This window comes from Camelina sativa, chromosome 5 (genome assembly GCF_030686135.1).
Source record: "Camelina sativa cultivar CO46 ecotype springtype chromosome 5, ASM3068613v1".
Taxonomy (NCBI): Eukaryota; Viridiplantae; Streptophyta; class Magnoliopsida; order Brassicales; family Brassicaceae; genus Camelina; species Camelina sativa.
This window is the reverse complement of record NC_141884.1, coordinates 5,479,756-5,504,836: the sequence shown is the minus strand read 5'-3', so window position 1 is coordinate 5,504,836 and position 25,081 is coordinate 5,479,756. Positions and strand designations below refer to the sequence as shown.

The window sequence follows — 25,081 nt, the reverse complement described above, 5'->3', positions numbered from 1 at the left end:
TTTAAGCCGGCTGATTATTAAATTTAACAAAAGAAATAATAGTCCAATAAACGTCACCGGCTACATAACCTAAACCCCACCAAATCCACCGGAACATATCCAAAACTTTAATATAGTTTTTGTTTTAAAAAAAAAGAAGTGATAGATATCAAATCTCACACGTAGGAGGAGCCACGTGGGCACGTGCGAGAGAGAGAGCAAGGTCTAATAAAACTTTATGGTTTAACGACCAACCGGAAAATTCTGGCAATTGGCAACAAAAGACAGAACCCAAGCTGAAGCTGTGTGTTTATTTCCCAATCTTGCATAAGAATTATCGAAAACACTTCCACACAAAATCCACGCGCTCTCTTCACGCTCACTCACTCGCATAACACTTGTTTTGTTCCTTCCTACCTTCAATTTTTTTCAAATACTACGATCTCTTCGATGCTTCTTTCCTTATTCATTCCCTTTTGAGTCTGCCCACCTTCTTCGTCTCGGATCTCTGATTTTTCATTCGTGTTTTCAGGTAAAGTTTGATTCTTTGAGCTGGGTTTTGTTTAGTCATTGATGGGGTTTGAGTCTAATTGAGCAATGGAACGAATCTGACCCATTTGATTTAATCTCTCGTAGATTTTAGCAGTGATCGATTGATTGATTCACTAATTTGGTATTTGGTTTTGGTTATTTTAGAGGATTGAGATCTGTTTGGAGTGGATCCATTCAAGTAGTAATTTGAAGATATCATCGAGCACAAACAAAAAAAAAAAATGGCTTCAATGTCTCATTCATCACTAGCATTAGGCGGAGCTTCTTCTGCTTCTGCTTCTGCTTCGGATTACTTACGTAGTTCGACCAATGGTGTTAATGGGGTACCATTGAAAACCCTAGGAAGAGCAGTGTTTACTACCACCAGAAGAAAGAGCTTTGCGGTGACAGCTAGGCTCAAGAAAGGTAAGAAATTTGACCATCCATGGCCGGCTAATCCTGACCCTAATGTCAAAGGAGGAGTCTTGTCGTACCTGTCTGAGTTCAAACCTTTGGGAGATACTCAAAAGCCTGTCACTTTGGATTTCGAGAAGCCACTAGTCGAATTGGAGAAGAAGATTGTCGATGTACGAATGAGATTACTAATCATCTGTTTGCATTGTAGTTTGTCTGGAGTGTTGTTTCTCTTAACTTTTTCGGTCCTTGTGATTCAGGTGAGGAAGATGGCGAATGAAACTGGATTGGACTTTACTGAGCAGATTATCACTTTGGAGAATAAGTATAGACAGGCACTGAAAGATCTTTACACACATCTCACTCCGATACAACGTGTGAACATTGCACGACATCCCAACCGACCTACTTTCCTTGATCATATACATAACATCACTGACAAGGTATGATTTCTCATTCCTTAGGCTTTTTTTTTTTCTCATGCAATGGGGATAAAATCTTGTTTTTTTTTTTTTTTTTTAATTCTTGGGACTCTCTGCTCTTGTTTCAGTTTATGGAGCTTCATGGAGACCGAGCGGGGTATGATGACCCTGCAATTGTGACGGGTATTGGAACCATAGATGGAAAACGATACATGTTCATAGGTCACCAGAAAGGTAGAAACACCAAAGAAAATATAATGCGTAACTTTGGTATGCCTACTCCTCATGGGTATGTTTTCTTCACTTGGAACTTTCTGGTTTGCAGTTAAATAGTAATGTTCAAAGTCAACAAGACTCTTATCAACATTTCTGTAATGTCAACAACAGTTACAGGAAGGCACTACGGATGATGTATTACGCAGACCATCACGGTTTTCCCATCGTGACATTCATCGACACTCCTGGAGCCTACGCTGATCTTAAATCCGAGGAACTTGGACAGGTACGGGACTTGTCTTTTAATGTTTAAACTTTGAAGTGTAGTGGTTTATCTGCAGCATTACATTTTTTGTTTGCTTGTCTGTATAATAGGGTGAAGCGATAGCCAACAATCTGAGGACAATGTTTGGCCTAAAAGTTCCAATTCTTTCTATTGTCATTGGGGAAGGTGGTTCTGGTGGTGCCCTAGCCATTGGATGTGCTAATAAAATGTTGATGCTCGAAAATGCAGTTTTCTATGTTGCCAGGTACAATTTTTCCCCAATGTAGATATGATATTTCTACGAAATGATTTATCAACATCTGTTGTTTTGCCTTTCTCAGTCCAGAGGCCTGTGCAGCGATCTTGTGGAAAACTTCCAAGGCTGCTCCTGAGGTCTGTTCGCTTTTCTACTACTTGACTAAGTGATCATGTAGAATCTAGAGTTACAATTGAAATTAAACTCTTGTACGCAGGCTGCTGAAAAGCTTAGAATTACCTCCAAGGAGCTGGTCAAGCTTAATGTAGCCGATGGAATTATTCCTGTAACTGATCCTACTCTTTATCTATTTATTTTTTTGCCTCTGACACCTCTTTTGTCGATTTGGATTAATGAGTAGTTCTCTTACATGTTGTACAGGAACCGCTTGGTGGGGCACATGCTGATCCTTCATGGACATCGCAGCAGATAAAGATTGCTATCAATGAAAACATGAATGTAAGGCATAGTTAGTTGCCTCAACACTGAACATGAAATCAAAAAGGTATTTTTTTAACTTTTATTTTGTGTTTTTTTTGTAGGAATTCGGAAAAATGAGTGGGGAGGAGCTGCTGAAGCACAGGATGGCTAAGTACCGAAAGATTGGAGTGTTCATAGAGGGTGAAGAAATAGAGCCGAGTAGGAAAATCAATATGAAGAAGAGGGAAGCTGTGTTTTCAGACAGCCGGAAGCTGCAGGGTGAGGTTGACAAGCTGAAGGAGCAGATTCTGAAAGCCAAGGAGACGTCTTCAGAAGAAGAGCCTTCGAGTGAAATTCTTAATGAGATGATTGAGAAACTCAAATCCGAGATAGATGACGAGTACACTGAAGCTGCTAGAGCAGTAGGTTTGGAAGAGAGGCTAACGGCAATGCGTGAAGAGTTCTCAAAAGCGAGTGCAGAGGAGCATCTTATGCACCCGGTTCTAATCGAGAAAATCGAGAAGCTTAAGGAAGAGTTCAATACCCGTTTGACTGACGCGCCTAACTACGACAGCCTAAAATCTAAGCTGAACATGCTGAGGGACTTTTCAAGAGCCAAGGCAGCATCAGAAGCTACTTCAATGAGAAAGGAGATCAATAAGCGGTTCCAGGAAGCTGTAGACCGCCCTGAAATTAGAGAAAAGGTTGAGGCAATCAAAGCTGAGGTCGCGAGCTCAGGAGCTTCATCTTTTGAAGAGTTACCAGATGAACTAAAAGAAAAAGTTATGAAGACAAAAGGGGAAGTTGAAGCAGAGATGGCTGGTGTGTTAAAGTCAATGGGTCTGGAGCTGGAAGCTGTGAAACCAAATCTGAAGGATGTGGCTGAGCAGCAGACCTTTGCCCCATCCGAAAACCTTCAAGAAAAGTATGAAAAGCTGAACCAAGAAATCAACGAGAAGATTGCGGAGGTGGTGAAGACACCAGAGATCAAGAGCATGGTCGAGTTGCTGAAAGTGGAAACCGCAAAGGCGAGCCAAACGCCTGGTGTCACCGAGGCAAGTCAGAAGATTGAAGCACTTGAGCAACAGATAAAGCAGAAGATTGCAGAGACTTTGAGCATGTCAGGACTGCAGGAAAAGCAAGAGGTGCTCGAGAAGGAGCTCGCAGCTGCACGGGAACTAGCTGCAGAGGAATCAGACGGGAGTGTGAAGGAAGATGATGACGACGACAACGACGAAGATAGTTCAGAATCGGGAAAGTCAGAGATTATTAACCCCAGCTTCGCCTGAAGCACAGAACAAGACATTGTTTGTAAGTCAGAATCTTTCTATTCTCAATCACACAAACACAACCAAATACTAACTAACACAAAGAAAACAAACTCGCAGGATCTTGAAGCTCTTTCGATTTCCCTGGTAAAAGAGGCTGTATCCTCCACACAATCTGAAGCAAAGAGAAAACATATAAACGCTTAGTGGAGAAACAGCAACTACAAAAGACTTGCCCTTCTCTAGTTTAGCTACTGGAAACATGATTTCTCGATTGGATCAAGTCGTTTGCTGTTGACTTTTTTGTCTTTTGATTCATTTCTGTATTGTTATGTCTTCTTGTTTGGTTAGAACACTTAGTTTTGTCTTTCTAAGTCAGTCTCACATGACGTACGTAACGCTTTCACCCCCTCTTGTGCTCAAACCTTTGATATTTATAAATTTGTCTACATAATAATACACAGTTTTTTTCACTGTTGTTGAATCTAACCAAATTACTGAAAACTTTGATACAAATTCACTATAATGTTATGACATAAGGATGGATAATGAATCACATATTTTAATTTAGTACACAAAAGGAATAACAGCTTTTCGAGTTTTGGGATACTCATCCTTGAACTTGTCAATGTACCACTTGTGACTCGCACTTGCGCGCGGGATCAAATTGGAACAAGTGTACAGAAAAAACCCAATACCAGCCCAAGACCAAGTCATAACAGCCCAGCCCAACCATTCTACGACTTCTCCAAAGTAATTCGGGCAGCTTACTAGCTCGAACCAACCTCCTCTCGGTATCACATAACCTCCCCGGTTCTCTTTCTTCAAACGTACCAAAGTCCGGTCCGATGTGATATTAATCCACATACCGGCTATAAAAACCACCAACCCAATAATAAACCGCCACCAGAACGAATGTCCGTCTTCGTAGTCATTCTTGTAGTGAGAAACCCACCTCGCCTGTTTAAATTGAGATGTTCCGGTTTAGTTTGATTCTTGCATCTAATTTTATTAACCAGAACTAAACCGGAATAAGTTAGACCCGTACCTGGATATAAGCGTTGAGGAGATTAAAGGTGAAAGCCATGGCGGCGATACTGATCGGAAAACCACTTTTTCCAGAGGAGCTGCGGAGGAGACGAAGAGGGTAAAGGATGGTGCGGTGAAAGTAATGGAGGAGATAAGGAGAGATTAAGATGAGAGATTTAGGATTGAGAGCGTGACGACCAAAGGGGAAGATAAGGAGCGTTAGCCACAAGGTCGGACTCTCCATGAGAAACCAAGCAATCGGAGGAGATAAGGTCGGACCCCATCCGGTACGGTTGTGTTTGCCGTAAGGAGCTTGGAGGAATTTGAGAGCGACGGCGGTCGGTGGTCCGGAGAATATTAGGGTGAGGAGACAGTAGCGGAAGAAGGTTTGATCGGCGATCTCTTCCATTTCGGGGTTTTCGAATTAGGGGAAAGATCAGATCTCTCCGGGCAGAGAGTTAAATACGAAATTGGATTACTCTTTTTGTTTCCTTTTTCGGTAAGTAGATTTTTTACTGTAAACTGACAAAAAAGGGATCTGTGAAAAATGAATTACTTTTAAGAAATAGCCAAAATAAAAGAAATTTTGGGTGAATCTTCTCTTTACAAATGTTAAATTTGGTGAGAACTGTGCTAACATTAAAATGTTTAACACATATATATTAGAATAAAATCCGTGCTTATGCTATTTAATTTAATAAATAAATTTATTTATAATATTTAAATTCATAAATAATTTTATTTATAATATTTAAATTCATAAATAGTATATTAATTTGGAAATTCTAGATTTTAAATAAAATAAGATGTGTCTGGCTAGTGATTTAAAGAAGATGAAAATGAAGGAAATTGTGTTTGGCAAATGTGATAGTAGAATTTATAGGGAAAAAAGGGTTTGTAGTAAAAAAAAACTCAATATATAATGTATATAGAGAATATATCACAAAATTGTGGGTTTACAAATATTAAATTTGACCAAGAAAAGTATAAAATTTGACCACAAAATGTGATTTGGCAATTGTGGATTCGACACGTATTGTTTCTGCGGAAGATAATGAACCATGCATTGAGCTACAACAATTTGACCAAGACTTGGAATTTATAGCTGTTGACGTTGGAGATGACGAAAATAATTACAGGTATCCTAATTAAAGATCTAAAAAATCATGTAAAAAAATAGGAGAGCTCTTTTATGGATCTAGAAGACTCGTTCTCCGGTTGCGAAAACGATCCAGAACACGGTGGTTGCGAAGTAAAGAACCGCCGTCAACGTCAAAAACGCCTGAAATGAGCCAAGCCATTGCACGAAATATCCCGTCCCTATTGTACTTAGGATCGCAGCGAACGTGCCCACACAATTCGAAATACCTGTCTCGCACACACAGCCCTAACTTTTTCAGCAAGGAAGAATGAAAGAACAATAATAGAAAACAGAAGATCCACCATATGTTGACATTTACCGTGTAGGAAACCAGCATATTGTGGTGCGATGTCCTGTTTCCGCAAAGAGAAACCAACCAATGTTGTGAGATTCAAGATTATCCCAAAATGGTAAGGTTAGTGATCATTGGTCAATCAGGCTTATCATTAACGTACTTGCATATTGAGGAGAAACCCAGCTTGGCTAAAGGAACTCAAGCTCAATGCAAGGGTCATGAAAACCGCTGCACAAGTAGGCGTCTTTGCGTAGTTGAGGCAGAGCAAAGACAATCCAGGACCCATGAATCCTATAGACTGTACAATTCAAAGCCAACACTTTCCTTTAGAATTATGTGAGAGAAAATAAAATCTTCATTTCTTGGCTTTTGTTAATTTAAGTATTGCATTTTAATTTTGATAATCACCTGCATGACTTTCCGGACAAAGGTTACAGAGTGACCAGTTCTGATCATGAAGTCTGATGCTGCACCTGCATAGTAACTTGTGACCGCCATTGCCGCCCATGGAACAGCGCTGAACCAAGCCGCTTGCTTCAAATTCACATTAAACACCTGCGGATCGAACACGACATCGATATAAAACATCATGATCTTTTCATTTCTTATCGAAATCAAAACAAGAAATAATTAGCCCCTAATCCCTATATACTTACGGTTTGGAAGTAAACAGGCATCCATGAGAGAAGAACAAAGTATCCCTGTCAACAACAACTAACCGAAACTTTGTGAGTTTATGTTTATGACAAAGAAGATGCATTGCTCTTACAAAAGGATACTATCAAACTCAAACTCACCCAGTTATTAGTCACATTAGCGATAATGATCGCCCAAGTGGGCATTTTCGAGAAAAGAAGTCGCACAGGTGGGTCTGGATTCGTCGGCGGGTCAACCGGTTTTCCAGCCTGGATAAGGCTGAGTTCTGACCCGGTTATGAATGGACTGTCTTGAGGGTTGTTTGTAACGCCGGTTGACCAACTTGACGTCCACAGTAGACCTAAGGATGCAAAAAGAATGAATGGACCAGAGATTCCTATAGATGATAACAAGAGTGGCGCCAACAGAAGTCCTGCTACGTTTCCCATGTGAAACCCGGCCATCGATATACCAACCGCACTCGCTCGTTCATCGGTAGGGAACCACCTGAAACAATACACGTTTACGTTAGACATATAAGTTAGGTTAAGATTGTTTTCAAACCCCAATTTCTACGTATGCGGTTTACATAGTTAAATAGTACTAAAACGTTTTTGAGTTATTCTGAAAGTATGTTTTTGAATGTAAGGAATTACCGAGAGAGAATTGTGGTCATAGAGGGCAATGCAACGCCTTGAGCGAGGCCAAAAAAGGTTCGGACACACAATAAGGATAAGGTCGAGTGTGTAGCTGCCCAAGGAGTGAGTATAGTGGCTAAGGACCATAATGCCACTCCCAAAGCCAATACTCTTTTGCCTCCATACCGATCCACTAGTGCTCCTCCGATAACCGATGAAAAAATGTATCCCCATAGGAAGGAGGACTGCAAAATCAAAAAAGTTTCAATCCATAGCACGTAATTAAAAAACCATAGTGTATGCCAAACAATGTTAAGTGGTGCTAATCCAAGAAGCATATCATATATTTATTATAATATAAATATATTAGTGATAAAAAAATTGTGGGTGACATCGCCCCACACATACAAACGTTGTTAATCATATATATGAAAGTTGGTTAACTCTTTCTTTCTATATGAGTGCCACATCATCATTCCAGCATCTGCCACATGTCCATAATTAATGTTAACTTTAAAATATATAGGCTCTTTTCATATTCCACTCCAAAATTTAATGATTCATTCATCATCTATATATATAAAGTTAACTTTTCTCTCTTCTCCTTCCTCCACATCATCATCCACCTAATCAATATTTTTTTCTTTGTTTTTCATTAAAAAAATACTATTTTAAATATTCATTAATTGCTTATTCATTATTAATAACTAATAATAGTAGAAAATAAATATAAACGAATTAACTAAATTTAATTAAATTATAAAATAGTATAAACAATAATGTAAATTTATTGTTTAGTAAATAATAAAAATAATAACTATATAAAATGAATTAAGTAAAACAAATGGAAATTTTAGAATAGTAAAAATAATACTATGAATTTGTTTTAGTAATAATGTTATTATTCAAATTATAACAAAAAAATGAACATATTCCAAAATTTAAAATGAGATAATGAGTTTTAGAATGGAAGTAAGATTTTAATGCATAGTAAAGCAAAAAAATAATTTATGTAATTGTATTTATAAAAGTCTAAACAGAAAAATGAAATGAAACATTAGTTTCTAAAAAACATATACTACAAAGATCTATTGTTAAATTTCACTTGTAAAAAAAAAAAAAATAATTACTTAACTCAACTTAAAAGTTTTAATCTAAAACGAAGATATTGTAAGGGTCACACTTTTTTTTTGGGAAAACTATGAAAAACATTTTTGAAAAAATAATCCATCTAAAAAAAAATCAACGGTCAGAAAATATTGAAAAGAAATATGTAAGGCGTTACAAAAAGTGACATGTGATTTGTAGGGGTGTCAACCGGGCTGGCCCGGCCCGGCCCGGCCCGAAACCCGTAAAGCCCGCATATGTTTGAGCCCGGCCCGGCCCGGTCCGAAATATTTCCGAGCCTATATTTCAAAGCCCGAGCCCGGCCCTAACAGGGCTACAGGGCTTTTCAGGCTTATCTTACCGATCAAAAATTCAAACTTATAATCCTAAAAAAACAGTGTTTGAAGGTGCACTATAAAACAAATCAATCAAAAATTTAATAATTCATCTATATTCACTACAACCAACTTAATTTAATAGAAAAGGTTTAAAGCTAAATAAAATTTTAATACTTTAAGCAAATAAACTAATATATAATTCATATAAAATATCATTAATAAAAATCTTAAAGTATTAAGTATGGCTATTAAGTAAATATGAAAACTATGATTAGAGTTTAAAACTTCATTTACAATAAATTGTTAATCAAATATTGCAATCAAACAAAAATATTAACAAAAATGTAAAAATATATTTGTTAGAGGGCTTTTCGGGCTGGCCCGAGCCCGGTCGGGCTAAGCCCGAAAAACCCTACAGTCCAAACGGGCTGAGCCCGAAAGGCCCGATTTTTTCTGGACATATATTTTTAAGCCCGAGCCCGAAGTTTTTCAGGGCTGGGCCGGGCCAGCCCGCAGGCTTTAGCCCTAATTGACATGTCTAGTGATTTGTGCAGTATCTCATAAGGTATATTATCAACTAGATGTACAATTTTATAACATGATAAAAAAATATATAAAACAAGCTCGAGACTTCATCAATTTTATCAAATGATTTTAACCCAAAATATGGCAAAAACAACATATTTAAAGTACACTATGTTTTTTTTAGAAGACTAAAGTGAGGTTGCATCACAAAATTAACATCTACAAATAACATATGAGGTTTTAGAAAAAAAATGTAACTTGGATTAGTGAACATATATTTAATGTCGGGTTTAAATGTTACCATTTAGACATTCTTAAATTGGTAGGAAATTTTATTATGGCAGATGATGCACTTATACAACCCCATTGTAACAACATAACACTAAAACTGTTCATGAAACTTTTATATTTGCATTTAATGTGAGATATTGATATGTTTAAATGGTCTATATAATGAGGTCAACAATTGATATTCGACGTTAGAAATTTAAAAGATGTTTTCATGAGATAGGAATATGGAATGAACTCTTCTAACGATAAAAGGCCAGAAGATTGTCGATAATATTGTTTACTCTTCCATTGAAGTTCTTAAGTCATTTTTGTTATCATGTGATATATATATATATATCACATGATAACAAAAATGACTTAAGAACTTCAATGGAAGAGTAAACAATATTATCGACAATCTTCTGGCCTTTTATCGTTAGAAGAGTTCATTCCATATTCCTAGCTTTTCTCATTTCTGGTGCTGCCACGTCAGCTACTTTTTCTTTAATTTTGTGGGCTTTACAGATTTTAATAAGCCCTTTAAACAATCATACAAATAACAAATTGATTAACTAAATTTCATCCAAAATCTGTAGGCCCAACACTATTTCATTCAAAGTCTCTAGATCCATCACTATTTTTAAATCCTATGAATTCAATTATTTATTTTAAAATAAATTTAAAATATTCATGTAGTGGATATTCATGTTAATCATAATTAACGAAAGTTTAAATAAAAAAATAATTATGTAAAATAAATTAAATGTTAAAATAAGAAAACAATACTAATTTTTTATTAGTGGTAATAATATAGTTAAAATTTTCTATTAAACTGATCATAATTTAAAATTTCAAATATCAAAACAAGGCGATCCAAGCAACACTTTCAAATAATCAAGGAAACACAACTAGAAATCAATTAAAATTATTTGGCAGCACTTCACAAATCCATCACCAAAGAAAAAGACGCAAAGAGATGAACACACATTTAATAAACTAAAATGATTCAGATATATGAATACCACAATCAGATAACCTCATAACCATAACACAAAATTATATGAAAAAGACAACCAAGAAAACAAAAAAACAAACGGACTTTATAAAATTACAGCAAGATAAACAAGAAAATTAATTTTCTCCAAAACACAACTCACATCGAATCGAAAAAATCGCTCACAGGACAAACGGGAAAAAAAATTACAACCAAGAACACAAAACAACTCACAACTTAATTAGGAAACCTAAAGAAGCCAACATATTTTCATATAAACAAATTTGCCACCCAATTGACATTCACCTTTAATGAAATCAACAGGGGATAACCAAATATCCCCAACAGATGCGAAGCGAGCAAGGAATCAACCAAATACGCAAACCCAAAAAAAAATTCAAGGGAAAACAATTACGACAGGAATGACTGAAAAAATGATTATGAGCATCAAAGACATAAGTTCAATCCTCAAACAGACCTCTAGATCGGAAAATTTCTCTTCTCCTATTTGTTCACGAGGACATCGGATTTTGAAGAAGAAGAAATCAATTTCAACTCAATAACATATAAATAATGGCCCAATAAACCCACAAATTATAAGTCTTACAGAGAAATTGGGCCCGAATGAAACAAACAAAAATAGCCCAGAAAAGAGGAATGTAAGTTATTGATTTTATTTTTTTACTTATTTTTCTTAATAAAATCCACAATCATTTTCACTCCAAATACTAAAACATTGACAAAAAAATTACTCCAACAATTTACAAAATACATATGAAAATATTAAATAACAATTCAACCACAAAATAAAAAATAATAATAAATTAATAACAACTAACAACTACAGCAAAACAACAACTTCAACTAAACAATGTTAACTTCTAATAATAATTTTTTTAAAAAGCATTATAAACACACAAGATGATCTCAATTTTTCTTTAAAAACAGTAAACTAAATTATACTTACTGCAAAACATATTTTATTAAAATATCCAACAAAACAACATAAACAACCCAAATTAAATAAAAAAATAAACGTAAGATGAATTTACAAAAACCAAAAAAAATATACACAACAAAACTTGGAATACACCTTAATCTAACTACCGCGAATAGCGCGGATCGATTGCTAGTTGTTCTATATTTGTTAACTTTAAAAATTATTATTAACTAAAGTTAAATTTTTTTTTTATCTTACATAGAGATGTTGTGATGAAGAGGAAGGGTTGGGCTATAAAGGAGAAGATCACTCACTCAAGATTGATGCAGACATTTTAAAAAAATTCAAATAAAATCAACATTACTAAGTAAGCTAATTGTGTGGCAAATTCCTTTGTTCGTGAGTTTTGTATTATTAAAGGTTTCTGTCTCTATAAGGTTTTTGTTCTTTTTGTTTCTCTCTATTAAAGGTTTCTCTCTCTAGAAATTACAATGATCAAATCATTTAAAATGATAAAAAGAACAAAAATAAAAGAAAAGAAAACCCGCGGTGTAGCGCGGGTAATCACCTAGTTTGTTTTATGCGTTTACTACACCTACTTTGTTTCTCACATAGTTAGAATTTTAATATTACAAAATGACCAACATGTTTATTAAAATTTCTAAACATATTTTGAAGTCATAATTACAAGTAAACCATAATGATCTTATATGAAACTTATATGATCCAGACAACTTTTAGATTCGTACAAACTTTAGTATATCTGTATATAATCATATATTTTGGAACACATAATTTGCATCTTTCATTTCAGTAAACTAATATGAGTCCATTTTGTTAACATTATTTCTGTTTTTTATTGGGCAAATTTTGTTACTAATTAATAGAAAATACCAATACAGTGTTGGTCAAACCAGGAATATAGAAGAAAATAATCTATAGTAATTGGGGACTCGTATTTAGGATCCTCTATAATGGAATTGAATAATTCCAAAATGCGAGGGAATGATTGGATTTTGCATCTGGCTTTGAAGCCACACAAAACCTCTAAAAGAAAACAAAATAAAGGACCATCAACGCGACCCCCCCACCATAAACGATTTGGTGATAAGTTTCTGTGTTTCACATTCACGCTATGGTCAAAAGACTCAAAGCCTTCTCCACCGCTTAAACCAACGCACCAACCTTTTTTTTCTCAACAACTACTCCATCTTTTTCTAATTTATATCAAATATTATTGTTTCTTATAAAGTAAATTACCCAACCATTCTTCATTCTTTAATCACCCGACGTTCCAGTAAGTGTTTAACAAGTTTATATATAGATACAATTACGGAATTTAAGAACGTTTCAAATCCATAATAAACTACTATGTTTAAGCTTAAATCTTGAAATCTTCGTTATCTTGAAAAGTTGATTACTCCAAGATACGCGGATCAAGAATGTAAACTAGAGTAGAGTTAATGAAACTATTATTAGGGGATTTAGAAAGTACCTGAACTACCCCTAAGAAAGAACTCGACCAAGCAAGCTTCTCGGCAAGTGGAACCACCGCTACGGACATAACAACTCGGTCGGCGTTACACAGACACATCATGCACGCCATCAGTATCACTACTTTAATCCTTTCTGGCATCATCGGTATCGCCTCCGTCTCTCCTCCCCCGATCATTACTCCCTCCGCCGCACATCTTTCCGGTGATTGGTTTCTTTTCTTCTTCGCGGCCGCAACCACCGCCTCACCTCTTCTTTTCTCATTACCTTGCCAAACGGAACGTATATTATTACATTGAATATGATTATTTCGGGCTTCGAACCCGACCGGCACGAGGGCTTTCTTGGTTAAGATTGGACTCCGACGGAAACTTAATAAACATGACGAATGTTGCAAAGGTATTACCAACGATGTTGCCGCCATTAAAAGATTATTTAAGAAAGTTTAGACTTTCATATTAGTAAAGGTTTAGGAGTGGTTAGAGGAACCAGAGAGAGAGAGAGAGAGAGGAGAGAGGACAACGCCGTCATGAAAGAAACGTTTGAAAGTCTTTGTACTGACTGGTGTGGTGTGTTTGGTGGTGAAGGCTACTTTATTCAATTTTTTAAAAATACTAGTTTCTGCTGCGTCCTCTTACGTGGTGACACGTCATGTGTTTCATATGACAAAGTGCCTCCACTACGTCAACAAGACAATTTCAACAACCGTTATAATTAATCAACCTTAACCTTAACCATTTCAATTTGTATTGGGTTTATATAAGTGAAGAAGATATGGCCGCATAAGTCAATACAATCACTGTCTACGTGAAAAGGTCGCCACGTAAGTCAACCAGCTATTCACCAAATGTCTAAATCTACTGTGAAGAGGTAAAAACAAAATTATTGGACAGCATATTGGTCTAAAATGAGAAAGAGATTTGATGTGTGAATAGAGAACTATTGCTAACTATTTGGTACAGTATTTGTAGTGGTCTAAAATGAGAAAGAGAAAGCCCAATTTATTTGAAAGCGCAAAGCCCAAAAAGGAGAAAAAAAATAGTGGCAAATTTTTTTCCTTCACATCACATTAGCAAATCATATCACGTCCAAATTGTATCGTTACTATTTATTTTTTATTTTATTTTATTTTAATAACTTAAAGTTTCTTTCTTCAAAACATTTGATATCGTTACCACTACATTATAATCGCAATCAGATTATTTGCTTCCACTATTTTGTAATCTCATTACTATGCAATGTATGAATGGCTTACAACTTTCGTTATTATCTCAAAAACCGAATAAATATGATAATGTTTATTTCGAATTAAGAATATGTCATCCGAAATCAGTTTACAATGGTTCCTTTTTATAACATATTTGGTATAGCTTACAGAGACGTTGTAGTCGTATTCATACAATCACACATGATGTCATGTGATGTGGATAGATCATGAGATGCCTAAACGGCTATAAACTAAACCGACTACAACGTCTCTGTAAACTAAACGGATGACATCTCATGATCTCACTACAAACTTATTAGGAATATAAATGATTCCCAATTAAGTATATGAATAGATTCCTAATAAGTTTGTAGTGAGATCATGAGATGCCTAAACGGCTATAAACTATAACTCCAAATCTATAAAAACTTTCATAATTTGGGTCTATACATAGTTTTAAAATCATCAAAAGTGAGGCTGAAATATTCAAAGTGTTAATGCATCCTACGAGTGGTTCATAACATGGCAGGGATCACGTTACCTCAATATGTTTTAAATTCCTTCCTAAATAAACAAAAGATTCCAAACTCCATTAAAACTCCTACGATAGCTAAAAAAAGAAAGAAAAGAGAAACATAATATTTCACAAATATAAAAGCAACTTCTAAGTACATCTTAAAAGAAGAGTGAACCTATTTTTTAAAAATATGAAAACCTACGAGGGGATGAATGACTTATTATTAATTATTACTTCATGTGCTAAGTGAGAAAATGGGCCGAAGATAAGCCTAACGGAGAGACACATGTGTGCTGACTGCTGAGGGAGAAAAAAGTAGTAACCGGGTTTACACGAGTCTGGTTAAACTCGTGACTCACCGACGGGGACTCTCTTCAATCTTCATCACTCCCCCTCGTGCGCCGTCGGTGCTCTCCCTATCCCACGCCCTTCTTCATTTTCTCAATTATGATTTTCCAGTGTTAAAATATAAATCGTAAAGTATTTGGTTGTTCAGTTTTTATAGGATAATACTATTCACGTGTGTGAATTTAATAGAATTCTAACTATTTAACGAAGGTATGTGATTGTGCATGAAAACACTTGAAAAATTTCACTATACGATGTAAGAGGTTCTTACACGAGTATAATTAAAGATTAAACACAACTTATTTTAACATGCATTATTTGATGTGTTCTCTCAAAAGACAAAAGGTAGAGAAAACAAAAAGAGCAATAGAACAAGAAAAAGCTAAAACAAAATTGAAAGTGGAAAGGTAGAAAATATAAAAGAGAAAGACATAAAAGGAAATAAAGAAAGCGAAATGTGATTATAAAGTGAATAAGTAATGGCAGAAACATCCTCGAGCTATATAATATAACCTGACTTTGCATTTCCCCCCCCCCCCCCTTAAAAGTATAAAAACTATTCATGTGTTTTTCCCCAAAACATATTACTTAAGTTATCGGTTCCTCGTAAAAATAAAAAAAAACATAGAACTTTCAAATTTATAGTATTACTTTATTATGTCATTTAATAACCAAAAATTACGAGTATTCATACATATAACCAACAAACTAACCATATGATATTTTGTTGCACTCAAATTCACTGTTCTATACAAGACCCATATATGTGCATACATGACGCTAGCCCTACTACACGTCAAGATAAATAGGATCCGAAGAACATGGAGTTACAATCTCGTTAACGTACTTCAGCACAATCATAAACATCACTTTAACGCTTACAAACGGGGAACGACGAATCTACGAAAGAACAGTAGCCAAAACACAAAAAAAAAAAATAGAATATAAGAGACAATGATAATAAATAATAAATTAGAGATAATGAGAATAAAGCCGTAATAAAGGATTAGTTTCACTTTGCCCCTGGACATTCGGTATTATTATCACAATTAAAGTCGAAAAAAACGTTTAAGTAAAGGACAAAAACAGTCAAACAAATAATGATGAGTTTTGGTTCCAGCTAAGTTAAATCCAAAATTTCCAATAATACGATATCTTAAAATTCAAAAATAAGAAAATACCAAGAGTGTGAAAACTCAAAATTTTTGAGTAGACAGACAAAAATGGCTTGTCCCTTCAAGATCGTAAGAAAAAAAAAAAACAAAGATTGGTCTTATTATATATAGTTACTTCTTAGGTAGTGATAGTAGAAGTAAATTTAGGGGCGTAACAGTCATTTAACAAGCGAGAGCCCCTAGACTTTGCCTTGTTCTGTCTGCAGTAGTAGTAGTAGTAGTAGTGTTGTTGTTATAGTACGACTCACTCACTGCTAAAAAGTATTTTTACAACGGAACTAGCGAATAAGGTATTTTTAAAAGTAACCCCTAATCTTTTCTCTTTATTCTAATTTCACTCCCCTTTCTTTTATAAACTCCATAACACACCCTCTTTGTTTTCTCTTTCCTCTGTCACTATCCGTTGCGAACCCAAACGGCTCTCTCACTCGATCGACATTTTTTCTCCTTCTTCTCTCTCTCTCTCTCTCCCGATATGAGCCACGGGTGGTTATGGTTATGAATAATCCTGCAAACAACAACAACAACAACAACTCAGTTGCAGCGTCTGTGTCATCAGCCTTAGCTTTAGCTCCGCCGCCACATCCGCCGCAGCCTCACCGTCCTTCCACTTCTTGTGATCGTCACCCGGATGAGCGTTTCACTGGATTCTGCCCTTCTTGTCTCTTCGACCGTCTCTCTGGTCTAGACATCACAACCGGGAAAAGCACCGCCGTCTCCGTCGCGTCTTCTTCAAGAAAACCGCCGTCTTCTTCCGCCGCTCTTAAAGCAATCTTCAAACCTTCCTCCTCCTCCTCCTCCGGGTCATTGTTCCAGGAACTTCGGAGGACGAAATCGTTCTCGGCGACAAAGGCCGAAGCTTTAACCTTTGAGCCACAGAGAAGATCTTGTGATGTTAGGGTTAGGAACACTCTTTGGTCTCTGTTTCACGAAGAGGAGCATAATAATTCTCAAAACAGAGAGGGTTTATTAAGTGAGATTGATCTCGAAAACGCCAATTCTGTATTAAAGTCGCCTCTTTTCGAGGAGGAAACTGAAATTGAAATCGTAAAGGACATTACTTTAAGGAATCTGAAGGAACCCAGAAGCGTAATCGACGAAATCGTCGAAGAGGAAGAAGAAGAAGAAGAAGAAGAGGAGATTGAGAAAGGGAAGGACTTTGAAATGGAGTTTACTCCACAGACGACGAAGAAGCCAAACAGAGACTTCAAAGAGATTGCTGGGAGTTTCTGGTCAGCGGCGTCAGTGTTTAGCAAGAAACTTCAGAAATGGAGACAAAAGCAGAAGCTTAAGAAGCATAGAACCGGTGATCTCGGAGCTGGATCCGCCGCGTTACCTGTGGAGAAGTCAATTGGGAGACAGCTTAGAGATACGCAGTCTGAAATCGCTGAGTATGGTTACGGTAGGAGATCGTGTGATACAGATCCAAGATTCTCGATTGACGCCGGAAGATTCTCTCTTGACGCCGGTAGGGTTTCGGTGGATGACCCTCGTTACTCGTTTGATGAGCCGCGTGCTTCTTGGGATGGGTATATGATCGGGAGAACGGGTGCTCCGCCGCGGATGACTTCGATGTTGTCTGTTGTTGAAGATTCTCCGGTGAGGAATCATGTTCTCCGGTCAGATAGTCACATTCCGGTGGAAAAGCCACCACCTTCTCCACCACCATTAGTACCGGATGAGATTGTTCCTGGTGGATCTGCACAGACACGAGAGTACTACTTAGACTCATCTTCACGACGGAGGAAGAGTCTTGACCGTTGTAGCTCCACTAGGAAGTTATCAGCTTCTGTTGTGGCTGAGATCAATGAAATGAAACTGTCAAAAGAGTCGATTTCACATTCGCATTCGCATTCACATTCAGTGAGAGATGATTGCTCTGTTGAGAACACTGAGATGGGTGTTCGAGAGAATGCAGGGACTACTATGGAATGCAACAAGAAGGGGACGAAGAAATCTAGATGGAGTTGGAACTTATTCGGGCTGCTTCATCGAAAAAACGGGAACAAATTCGAAGAAGAAGGAAGAAGCGGTGTGGATCGAACGTTTTCAGGGTCGTGGAATGTAGAAACAAGAAAAGGGTTTGATCCAAAGATGATTAGGAGCAATAGTAGTGTGAGTTGGAGAAGTTCTGGTACCAATGGAGGAGGAGGGTTTCAAAGGAATAGTGTGGACGGATGTGTTAGTGGGAAGAAGAAAGTTAGTAAGATTGAGAATGGAATGCTCAAGCTTTACTTAACGCCGAGTAAAGGAAGGCGGCGAGGAAGCAGCAATTCGACAGCATCTACTAACCGGCCTGTTCCTGCTTCTCAACCTTTTGGTAGTAGAAATGTTATGAACTTTTACTGACAACATTGTAATGGACTCTCGAGTCATTTTTTTTAGATTGGTAGTTGGGAATAATAAGTTTGGTAGTGAAGTTGAATTTGACAAAAAAATGTTCAAAGATTTTCAGTTTTCTTCATTTTGGTAATTGTGTTGGGATATAGTTGCTCAGTCTTATAACTTGTGTAGTTCAAAGTTAATCACTCTTCTTTGGTAATGGATGTATACAGAGTTTTGAGTTGGTTACATGTTTCTCTTTTTTTCTTGCTCTTAGTAATAAGATTGGAGTTTCATGTGTATTTTAGAAAATGGAAAAAACAATGACATGTGAGATTTGATATATAGAATAGTTAAATCAGGAGTAACTCATGGACAAAAGAGGGTTCGGTGTTTAATTGGCTTCAAGACAATACAATCTAGATTCTTGGAGAATATGATCTTCCGAAATTTTCGCAAAACGTTTCATTTAAATAATTTGTTTATTATATACCTTTGATATCTGGTTTACCTTCACTGAACATATTTTAAATTTGAAATCAAAAGTCAAAAAGCGACAATTCTTTCTCCTTTCAAGAAAAAAAAAAAAAAAGCTTTATCAATAATTTGGTAGAAGAAGCAAAACAAAAAAAGTTGTAATCAAATCTACTGTTTTCAAATCATATGTACAACTAAAAAAATGCATTACTATTTGTTTGGGTTATTAATTTCTAAGCTTTTTGTCAAGCTCAATCGACAACAGAAACAAAAGATAAAAATCTTGGGTCCGTGGAACATGTTAAGGAGACAAGAAATTAACAAGAAAAGAAAATGTTAAGGAGACAAGAAGAGACCGTGGGAGCAGCAGGATGAGTCCAAAATTGTTTGAGGGTCATAGTGCAAAAAAAATATCTTTCTTAGGGTTATTATGTTAAGAAAACATAATTTAAACTCAAGCGACAAAAGAAACAAAGATCAGTCTGCAAAGTCACCAAATGGATGAGAAAAAGTGAGAGATGATGAACCCTGTTTCCTTTGTCCATAAAATCTAGAGATGGTTAATTCTGTTGAAAAAAAAACAACTTACGTCAGGCCCAGCTTAATAGTTTAGTTCTATAGGCCCATAAGACTTTTTAGTTAGTCCATCTCACACTAACAACGTAACAAGTTAAAAATGCAAAGGGTCAACGATAAATTTTTATAGGGTGATTGAAGTTGTTGTTCAAGTACTATATGATTATGGTCTATGGGCTCCCTCCAAGCTGATGAGAAATACATATATCAGAAGAATTTGAAATTGTTACGTTGTTGTCTTTTGGACTTTAGTGTTCTCTAAAAAGGAAACGTTACTTTCAAAGATTGTTGAGAAAGTGACAATAACAAATTAACTACAAAATTAGAGAGGTGATTGACACTTTACCCATTTTTAACCATGACCGTTCAGCAAAGCATTAGTCTAGTTTAAGTTGTTTAACTGAGACATCTCCCGTACGGCAAACATACTATAATGACCAATTTGACCAAGAAAATGTATAAATCTTGTTTATATCGTGTCTGACCGAAACGGTGTCGTCCAAGTTGACACGCATTTTGTATATAGCCTTAGCTTTGAAACAAACCCAAGACACAGAGGCTGTCTTTGTTTACAACGACATGAAAGCCATTTCTCAACTTATTCTTCTACTCTCTTAGTTTCTAAGCAATTATAATCTCCACCTCATTTCACACAGCTTCTACGACACTTTTAAGTTCTAACAATACGTATGTATGTGGCCATCGAATCCACTATCCAAATACCAAAATAAACAACTCATTTATCTATACATAATTTTTATTTTTATTGTAACGATAAGTCGATAAATATATACTTATATGCTATTTGCTTGAACCGGCAGTTTTCTTTTAACTGGATAAAAATCAACTATTAAGTAACCATAGTTCTTACATTACACAATCTGAACCCACGTTACTTTTCAATCCAATTAGATATTGAGCATGTTCGTTACGTTGCCGTTGCGTCTTCTTCCGGCGGCCAAAATTTAAATGTCAACGTGGCCAAATAAATATGAAAATTACCGCTGCGGCTACTTTTACGGAGATCGCCGGTGTATTATGTGTCGCCGTAAAAAATAGGCGATAGTTAAAACTGCCGCTACGACTTGTTTTAACGGAAGCGGCAACTTGTTTTAACAGAACCGACGACTCATTTCAAAGATTTAAACTCTGGCAAGCTTTATTTTTTTAGTCGTAGGGTGTGGTTGCTGCGGCAACTTAACGAACAGGCTTATTATAAAATCAAATTTTGGATCATAAGTGGAAACAAAAGAAAAAAATTCCCTTGCTTTTTTTTGTGTTTTTTTTTTTTTTGGTGTAAACACAAATTTTACTTCAAAAAACTGATGGATTATCATCCGTATATGTTGAACTAGACACTACTAGCTCGGGGATGGTTAAATAGAAAGGGTGAAACAAAGGACTTTATTAAGATAGTCAAAGATCGTCGAATTACAATATAACCGTTATAAGCCGAACGGCTTAATTACAGAGAATTGTGCTTCTCAAAATGACTAATTGAACTATAGCTTAGAATCGGATTTACTCCAGACTCTTGCCCGATGTTACTTGATGCCTTCTGCAAGCTGCTTCCCTGGTATTTATAGTTGATGGGACGTTCCACCTCTCTGCCTCAGGATCGATGTGGGATTGTCCTCAAGTGAAGTCGGCGATCGTTCTTATCCGGGCCGTCACTTATTGGGCTGTCCGTCTTAACTGGGCCGTTTAGGAGCTTGATCGGCCCAACGAGTAGGATTTAGTCGGTTTGCCTTTTCAGGTTTTGGGTTGACTGTTTCGATAATGGGCCTGCAGGAAAGCCTGTTAAGGCTGGGTGAAACCCATATCCAACAATTGTCCCCCCCCCCTTAGTTCATTGTGGTCAGTCTTGAGTCAATGAGCTTGTTCGGGAAATATTAAGTCTGGCTCATTATCGGAACGTTGGGCCGACCCTTTATACTCTGTCGCGGAGAGGGGAATTGGAACGTCGTTTCCTAGGGTTGCATCTTTTCGCTCCCACCGTTACTTTAAGGGTTTCTTTTCCCGCAGCTTATAAAAGGAGACTTCTTGGGGTGCCCTCTTCAGTTCTTCTCCAGCCGCAAAAACCGAGGTAACCCTTCTCTCTCTTTTGTTGGAACCTTTCTCTTTTTTCTTTATCCTCTTCCTTAGCTATCTTTTAGGTTTTTAGTGTAGCTTATACTTTCTCCCGGTCGGGTTTGTTGTTGTAATTGTCGATTCGAATTCGATGTCGGGTTCTTGTGAGGAGTTTTTAAATGAACGTTCGCCTACTGATTCCTCTGAGGCTGGCCCGTCGATGCGGGCTGCCGACTCGTCCGATTCCGGAGTTTCCGCGTGTTCGTCTAGGTTTCGCAGGCGAAGTAGGAGACTAGAATCGTCGGGCCATTCTCCGACGTTCGAAGTTGACCAGGGATTCCTTGCCCCTTCTGGAGCTCCGGTCAAACCTGAGGCGGGCAATTCTAGTCATGATGGGTCTGGCTATCCCGACTCGCCTTGCTCCCGTGGCGAAGCCAGATCTGGCCATTCGTCCAATAACATGTCTCTCGAGGATGAGATCGAGATTGGCGAAGGGACTGACTACCCGGATGCGCCTTTTGATTCGGGAAGGTCGCTTTGTGATGCCGATTCTCTCTGCGCGATGATTGACTTCTGTAATTCCCCTATGCGCGTTTCTGTTGTATGTCCGACTTCCGAGGAGCGTGTATTTAAGTGCCCTGATGGGTTTATCAGTTTATATGAACCGTTTTTTACTAAGGGCGGTCTCCGCTTTCCGATTCCAGCCTTCGTGATGGAGTATTGTTGGCGTCGTCAGATTGCCATTACGCAGCTTACCGTCCATACTATTCGCAACATGATTGGTCTTAAGCACCTTGCTGACCAATGCGGGGTCAAATTGACCGCCTTCTTTGTTGAGGATATGATGCGTTTTACTAGGCAGAAGGGTTTTAACGGCATTTGGTATGCTAGTGCCACGCCGGGGTATAAGCTGATGGAGCATCCGCCGTCAAAAACCCATACTTGGCTGAACAGATACTTCTATGCTAAAGTTGATGATGCCTTGGTAGAGGATATGTCAATAGGTTATAAGACTGAGTGGAATTTGTCCCCTGGTAGTTTCTTGGGTGAACCTTTATCCTTTTCCTTTTGCTTCCGTTTCGGATTGCTAACTGTCTTCATTTTTGATGGTCCTCAGATTTGGTTGATAAGTCTGCCGATCCGCCAACTTCCGATTTCTTTGAGGTTCGTGATCTTCTAAGGAGGCAAACGGTGCTTGACTGGAGGACTATTCCGCAGCTAGACCTAACTAGGGGCAGGAAACCATCGAAAGGTATTGCTCTGTTGTGCTTGTCGGTTTTGGTTCGACCAGTTTGTCATTTATTTTTTTATTGAGGACCCTGATTTACGATGACAGGAGGTGTAAGTCAAGCAGGGATGGTGAAATTGGGTGTTCCCAAATACTCTGGCAAGCCGGTCTCGAAGAAGAAGAACGCTGCAGAAGAGAAAGAACTGCAGTTGGCGCTGAGGAAGAGTCTGGCTGATCAATCATCCATTCAGGGTTCTCGCGTTGGGGGTATCTCGGGTGGCCGATCTTCAGATGGTAACAAGGCACCGCGAGAAAAAGGGAAAAACAGTGAGGCTGCTCGGCGGGATAAGGATATCGTTCCTATCGATCTCACGGTTGAAAAGGATCGCTCTTCCTCGAAAAATTTGCCTGACCCGACAGGGGATTCTGGCAAGCGCAAAGAGGCTCCGGCTGGTTCTGATGCGGTCGTTGCGTTTAAAAAGCCTAGGACCTCCTCGCTAGACCCAAAGGATAAAGGCGTCCAGTCTTCCTATTTTCATAACTTCCGCTATGCGAAGGACACTCCTTTCCTTTCTGACAAACGGGAATGTGGTGCTCTCATTCGCGAGGTCTCCAGAGTGCCGGGTGATCGCTCTGAGGGGGACTTGAAGGAGGATGATGTATTCGACGAATGGGCTCGGCATCATCTCCAGGTTCATCCTCTCTTCTCTATATACATTTTATTATTATTATTATATATATATATATATATATATATATATATATTTTTTTTTTTTTTTTTTTTTTTTTTTTTTTAACTTTTATTTGGTTTTGCCTCAGTCTGCGAGCTCGGTGTATTCGATGGTTTGTCGCTACGAGCGCAGGCTGAAGGCTGCCGAACGTGAGACTGCTTTTGCCGAGGCTGGTCTGAAGGATTGCCAGAACCAGGTCGGCAAGTATCGATCTGAGTCGGCTAAGGCTTGGCGGGAGTTTGATCGTCTGAAGGAGGAGAATCGCCAACTGCAGGGGTCTTTGGAACGTTCTTGTGCCGACATTACTCGCCTGGAAACTTCTGTCAGACGGGCTGCTGAAGATTATGACCATCAACTGAAAGCTGCGGTCGAGAAGAGAGCCGAGGAGATTCGTCGCGAGGTGAGGGATTTCTACCGCGAACGGTCGGACCAAAATCGTCAGCATATCTGGGACGTGAGGCGGGCCTTTAACCCAATGATGATGAAGGCTCAGGCGAATGGTATCCTAAAGCAGGTTGAGGACCTTGTGGCTGATGGTTGTCCAGTTCCTACGAAGGTGGTCCAATTTGTCACTGATGGCTCGTCGTTTTGGGATAGTGTTGTGGATGGCATTGAGATCACCTCGCTTGTTAACGATGGGTACGTGGTGACTCCGACCGCTGAGCGTGTTGCGGCTAACCCTCGGCGTATTCCTGGCTATGATGAGATCGTCGATTTTGACGAGTATGGTTCGAACATGCCGTCTGCTACTGCTGAGGTTGCGGAACCCGATCTGCCCGACACTGAAGAACAGGTTCCCGATGCTGAGACACAGGCGGTGCGACAGGAAACGCTGGAACTGGACATTGTGACTGGCCTCGCTCTGGCGGATGCTGCTGTGGCTCCGATTTCCGAAGGGATAGAAGGTCGTAGCGTTCAAATTGCTGGGCTTGTCAGTGACGCAGGCGTGAGGGATCCACTAGCCCCTGCCCCAGTCATCGCGTCTGAAGGCGAGGGCGAAGTTGTGCCAGAATAAGCCCTGCGAGGCTTTGGAACTATGCCGTTTGTGGCTTTTATCGTTTAAGACTTATTTATATTTTGGATCTCCGTTTTTTTTTAAGTATGACTTGAATACTTTGGGGGTGGATTATTAATTTCCCCTCCCTTTTGCGTGGGAATGATGATGATGATTTTAAGTTCGCGAAGTTCTGTCCTTGCGTTGTTTTTTTTTTTGACGAGCTGGGGCGAGACATAGGCAAAGTTAGTATTTGCC

At 38.0% G+C, this 25,081-nt stretch overlaps 4 protein-coding genes and 1 pseudogene across 5 annotated transcripts; 3 read left to right on the top strand and 2 right to left on the bottom strand.

The window, feature by feature from the left end:
* The first annotated feature begins 95 nt into the window (after nucleotides 1–95).
* On the top strand, nucleotides 96–4,244 carry LOC104785673 (acetyl-coenzyme A carboxylase carboxyl transferase subunit alpha, chloroplastic). Its single transcript, XM_010510932.3, has 11 exons — nucleotides 96–511; nucleotides 676–1,097; nucleotides 1,185–1,367; nucleotides 1,475–1,635; nucleotides 1,734–1,848; nucleotides 1,938–2,092; nucleotides 2,169–2,220; nucleotides 2,301–2,369; nucleotides 2,465–2,542; nucleotides 2,626–3,814; nucleotides 3,892–4,244. The coding sequence occupies exons 2-10, from the start codon at nucleotides 753–755 to the stop codon at nucleotides 3,790–3,792; spliced, it is 2,325 nt and encodes a 774-aa protein (XP_010509234.1). The 5' UTR covers nucleotides 96–511; nucleotides 676–752; the 3' UTR covers nucleotides 3,793–3,814; nucleotides 3,892–4,244.
* On the bottom strand, nucleotides 4,188–5,651 carry LOC104788924 (steroid 5-alpha-reductase DET2). The gene is made up of 2 exons (XM_087513168.1): nucleotides 4,820–5,651; nucleotides 4,188–4,731 (listed from the first exon to the last, which is right to left on the bottom strand). Exons 1-2 carry the CDS (start codon nucleotides 5,207–5,209, stop codon nucleotides 4,339–4,341), a joined length of 783 nt encoding a protein of 260 aa, XP_087369294.1. The 5' UTR covers nucleotides 5,210–5,651; the 3' UTR covers nucleotides 4,188–4,338.
* A 188-nt stretch (nucleotides 5,652–5,839) lies between these two features.
* On the bottom strand, nucleotides 5,840–13,861 carry LOC104785671 (putative anion transporter 3, chloroplastic). Its single transcript, XM_010510929.2, has 8 exons — nucleotides 13,180–13,861; nucleotides 7,529–7,755; nucleotides 7,034–7,379; nucleotides 6,893–6,937; nucleotides 6,645–6,791; nucleotides 6,397–6,534; nucleotides 6,261–6,294; nucleotides 5,840–6,168 (listed from the first exon to the last, which is right to left on the bottom strand). Exons 1-8 carry the CDS (start codon nucleotides 13,600–13,602, stop codon nucleotides 5,999–6,001), a joined length of 1,530 nt encoding a protein of 509 aa, XP_010509231.1. The 5' UTR covers nucleotides 13,603–13,861; the 3' UTR covers nucleotides 5,840–5,998.
* Nucleotides 13,862–16,570: 2,709 nt separating this feature from the next.
* Nucleotides 16,571–18,996, top strand: LOC104785670 (protein OCTOPUS pseudogene; annotated as a pseudogene). Its single transcript, XR_015598357.1, has one exon. The product of XR_015598357.1 is annotated as a protein OCTOPUS pseudogene (transcript).
* Nucleotides 18,997–22,021: 3,025 nt separating this feature from the next.
* LOC147943284 (uncharacterized) lies at nucleotides 22,022–24,844 on the top strand. The gene is made up of 4 exons (XM_087512192.1): nucleotides 22,022–22,904; nucleotides 22,988–23,122; nucleotides 23,207–23,790; nucleotides 23,918–24,844. Exons 1-4 carry the CDS (start codon nucleotides 22,022–22,024, stop codon nucleotides 24,842–24,844), a joined length of 2,529 nt encoding a protein of 842 aa, XP_087368318.1.
* The last annotated feature ends 237 nt before the right edge of the window (nucleotides 24,845–25,081 follow it).

Coding starts and splice junctions, on each gene's coding strand:
- LOC104785673 (XM_010510932.3), top strand. CDS start 753: ATGGCTTCAATGTCTCATTCATCACTAGCATTAGGCGGAGCTTCTTCT. Junction 1,098..1,184: donor TGGAGAAGAAGATTGTCGAT/GTACGAATGAGA, acceptor CTTGTGATTCAG/GTGAGGAAGATGGCGAATGA. Junction 1,636..1,733: donor GGTATGCCTACTCCTCATGG/GTATGTTTTCTT, acceptor TGTCAACAACAG/TTACAGGAAGGCACTACGGA.
- LOC104788924 (XM_087513168.1), bottom strand. CDS start 5,209: ATGGAAGAGATCGCCGATCAAACCTTCTTCCGCTACTGTCTCCTCACC. Junction 4,732..4,819: donor TCCTCAACGCTTATATCCAG/GTACGGGTCTAA, acceptor CAATTTAAACAG/GCGAGGTGGGTTTCTCACTA.
- LOC104785671 (XM_010510929.2), bottom strand. CDS start 13,602: ATGGCGGCAACATCGTTGGTAATACCTTTGCAACATTCGTCATGTTTA. Junction 7,380..7,528: donor ATGACCACAATTCTCTCTCG/GTAATTCCTTAC, acceptor GTATTGTTTCAG/GTGGTTCCCTACCGATGAAC. Junction 6,169..6,260: donor ATATGCTGGTTTCCTACACG/GTAAATGTCAAC, acceptor TGTGCGAGACAG/GTATTTCGAATTGTGTGGGC.
- LOC147943284 (XM_087512192.1), top strand. CDS start 22,022: ATGTCGGGTTCTTGTGAGGAGTTTTTAAATGAACGTTCGCCTACTGAT. Junction 22,905..22,987: donor TGAGTGGAATTTGTCCCCTG/GTAGTTTCTTGG, acceptor GATGGTCCTCAG/ATTTGGTTGATAAGTCTGCC. Junction 23,791..23,917: donor GGGCTCGGCATCATCTCCAG/GTTCATCCTCTC, acceptor GTTTTGCCTCAG/TCTGCGAGCTCGGTGTATTC.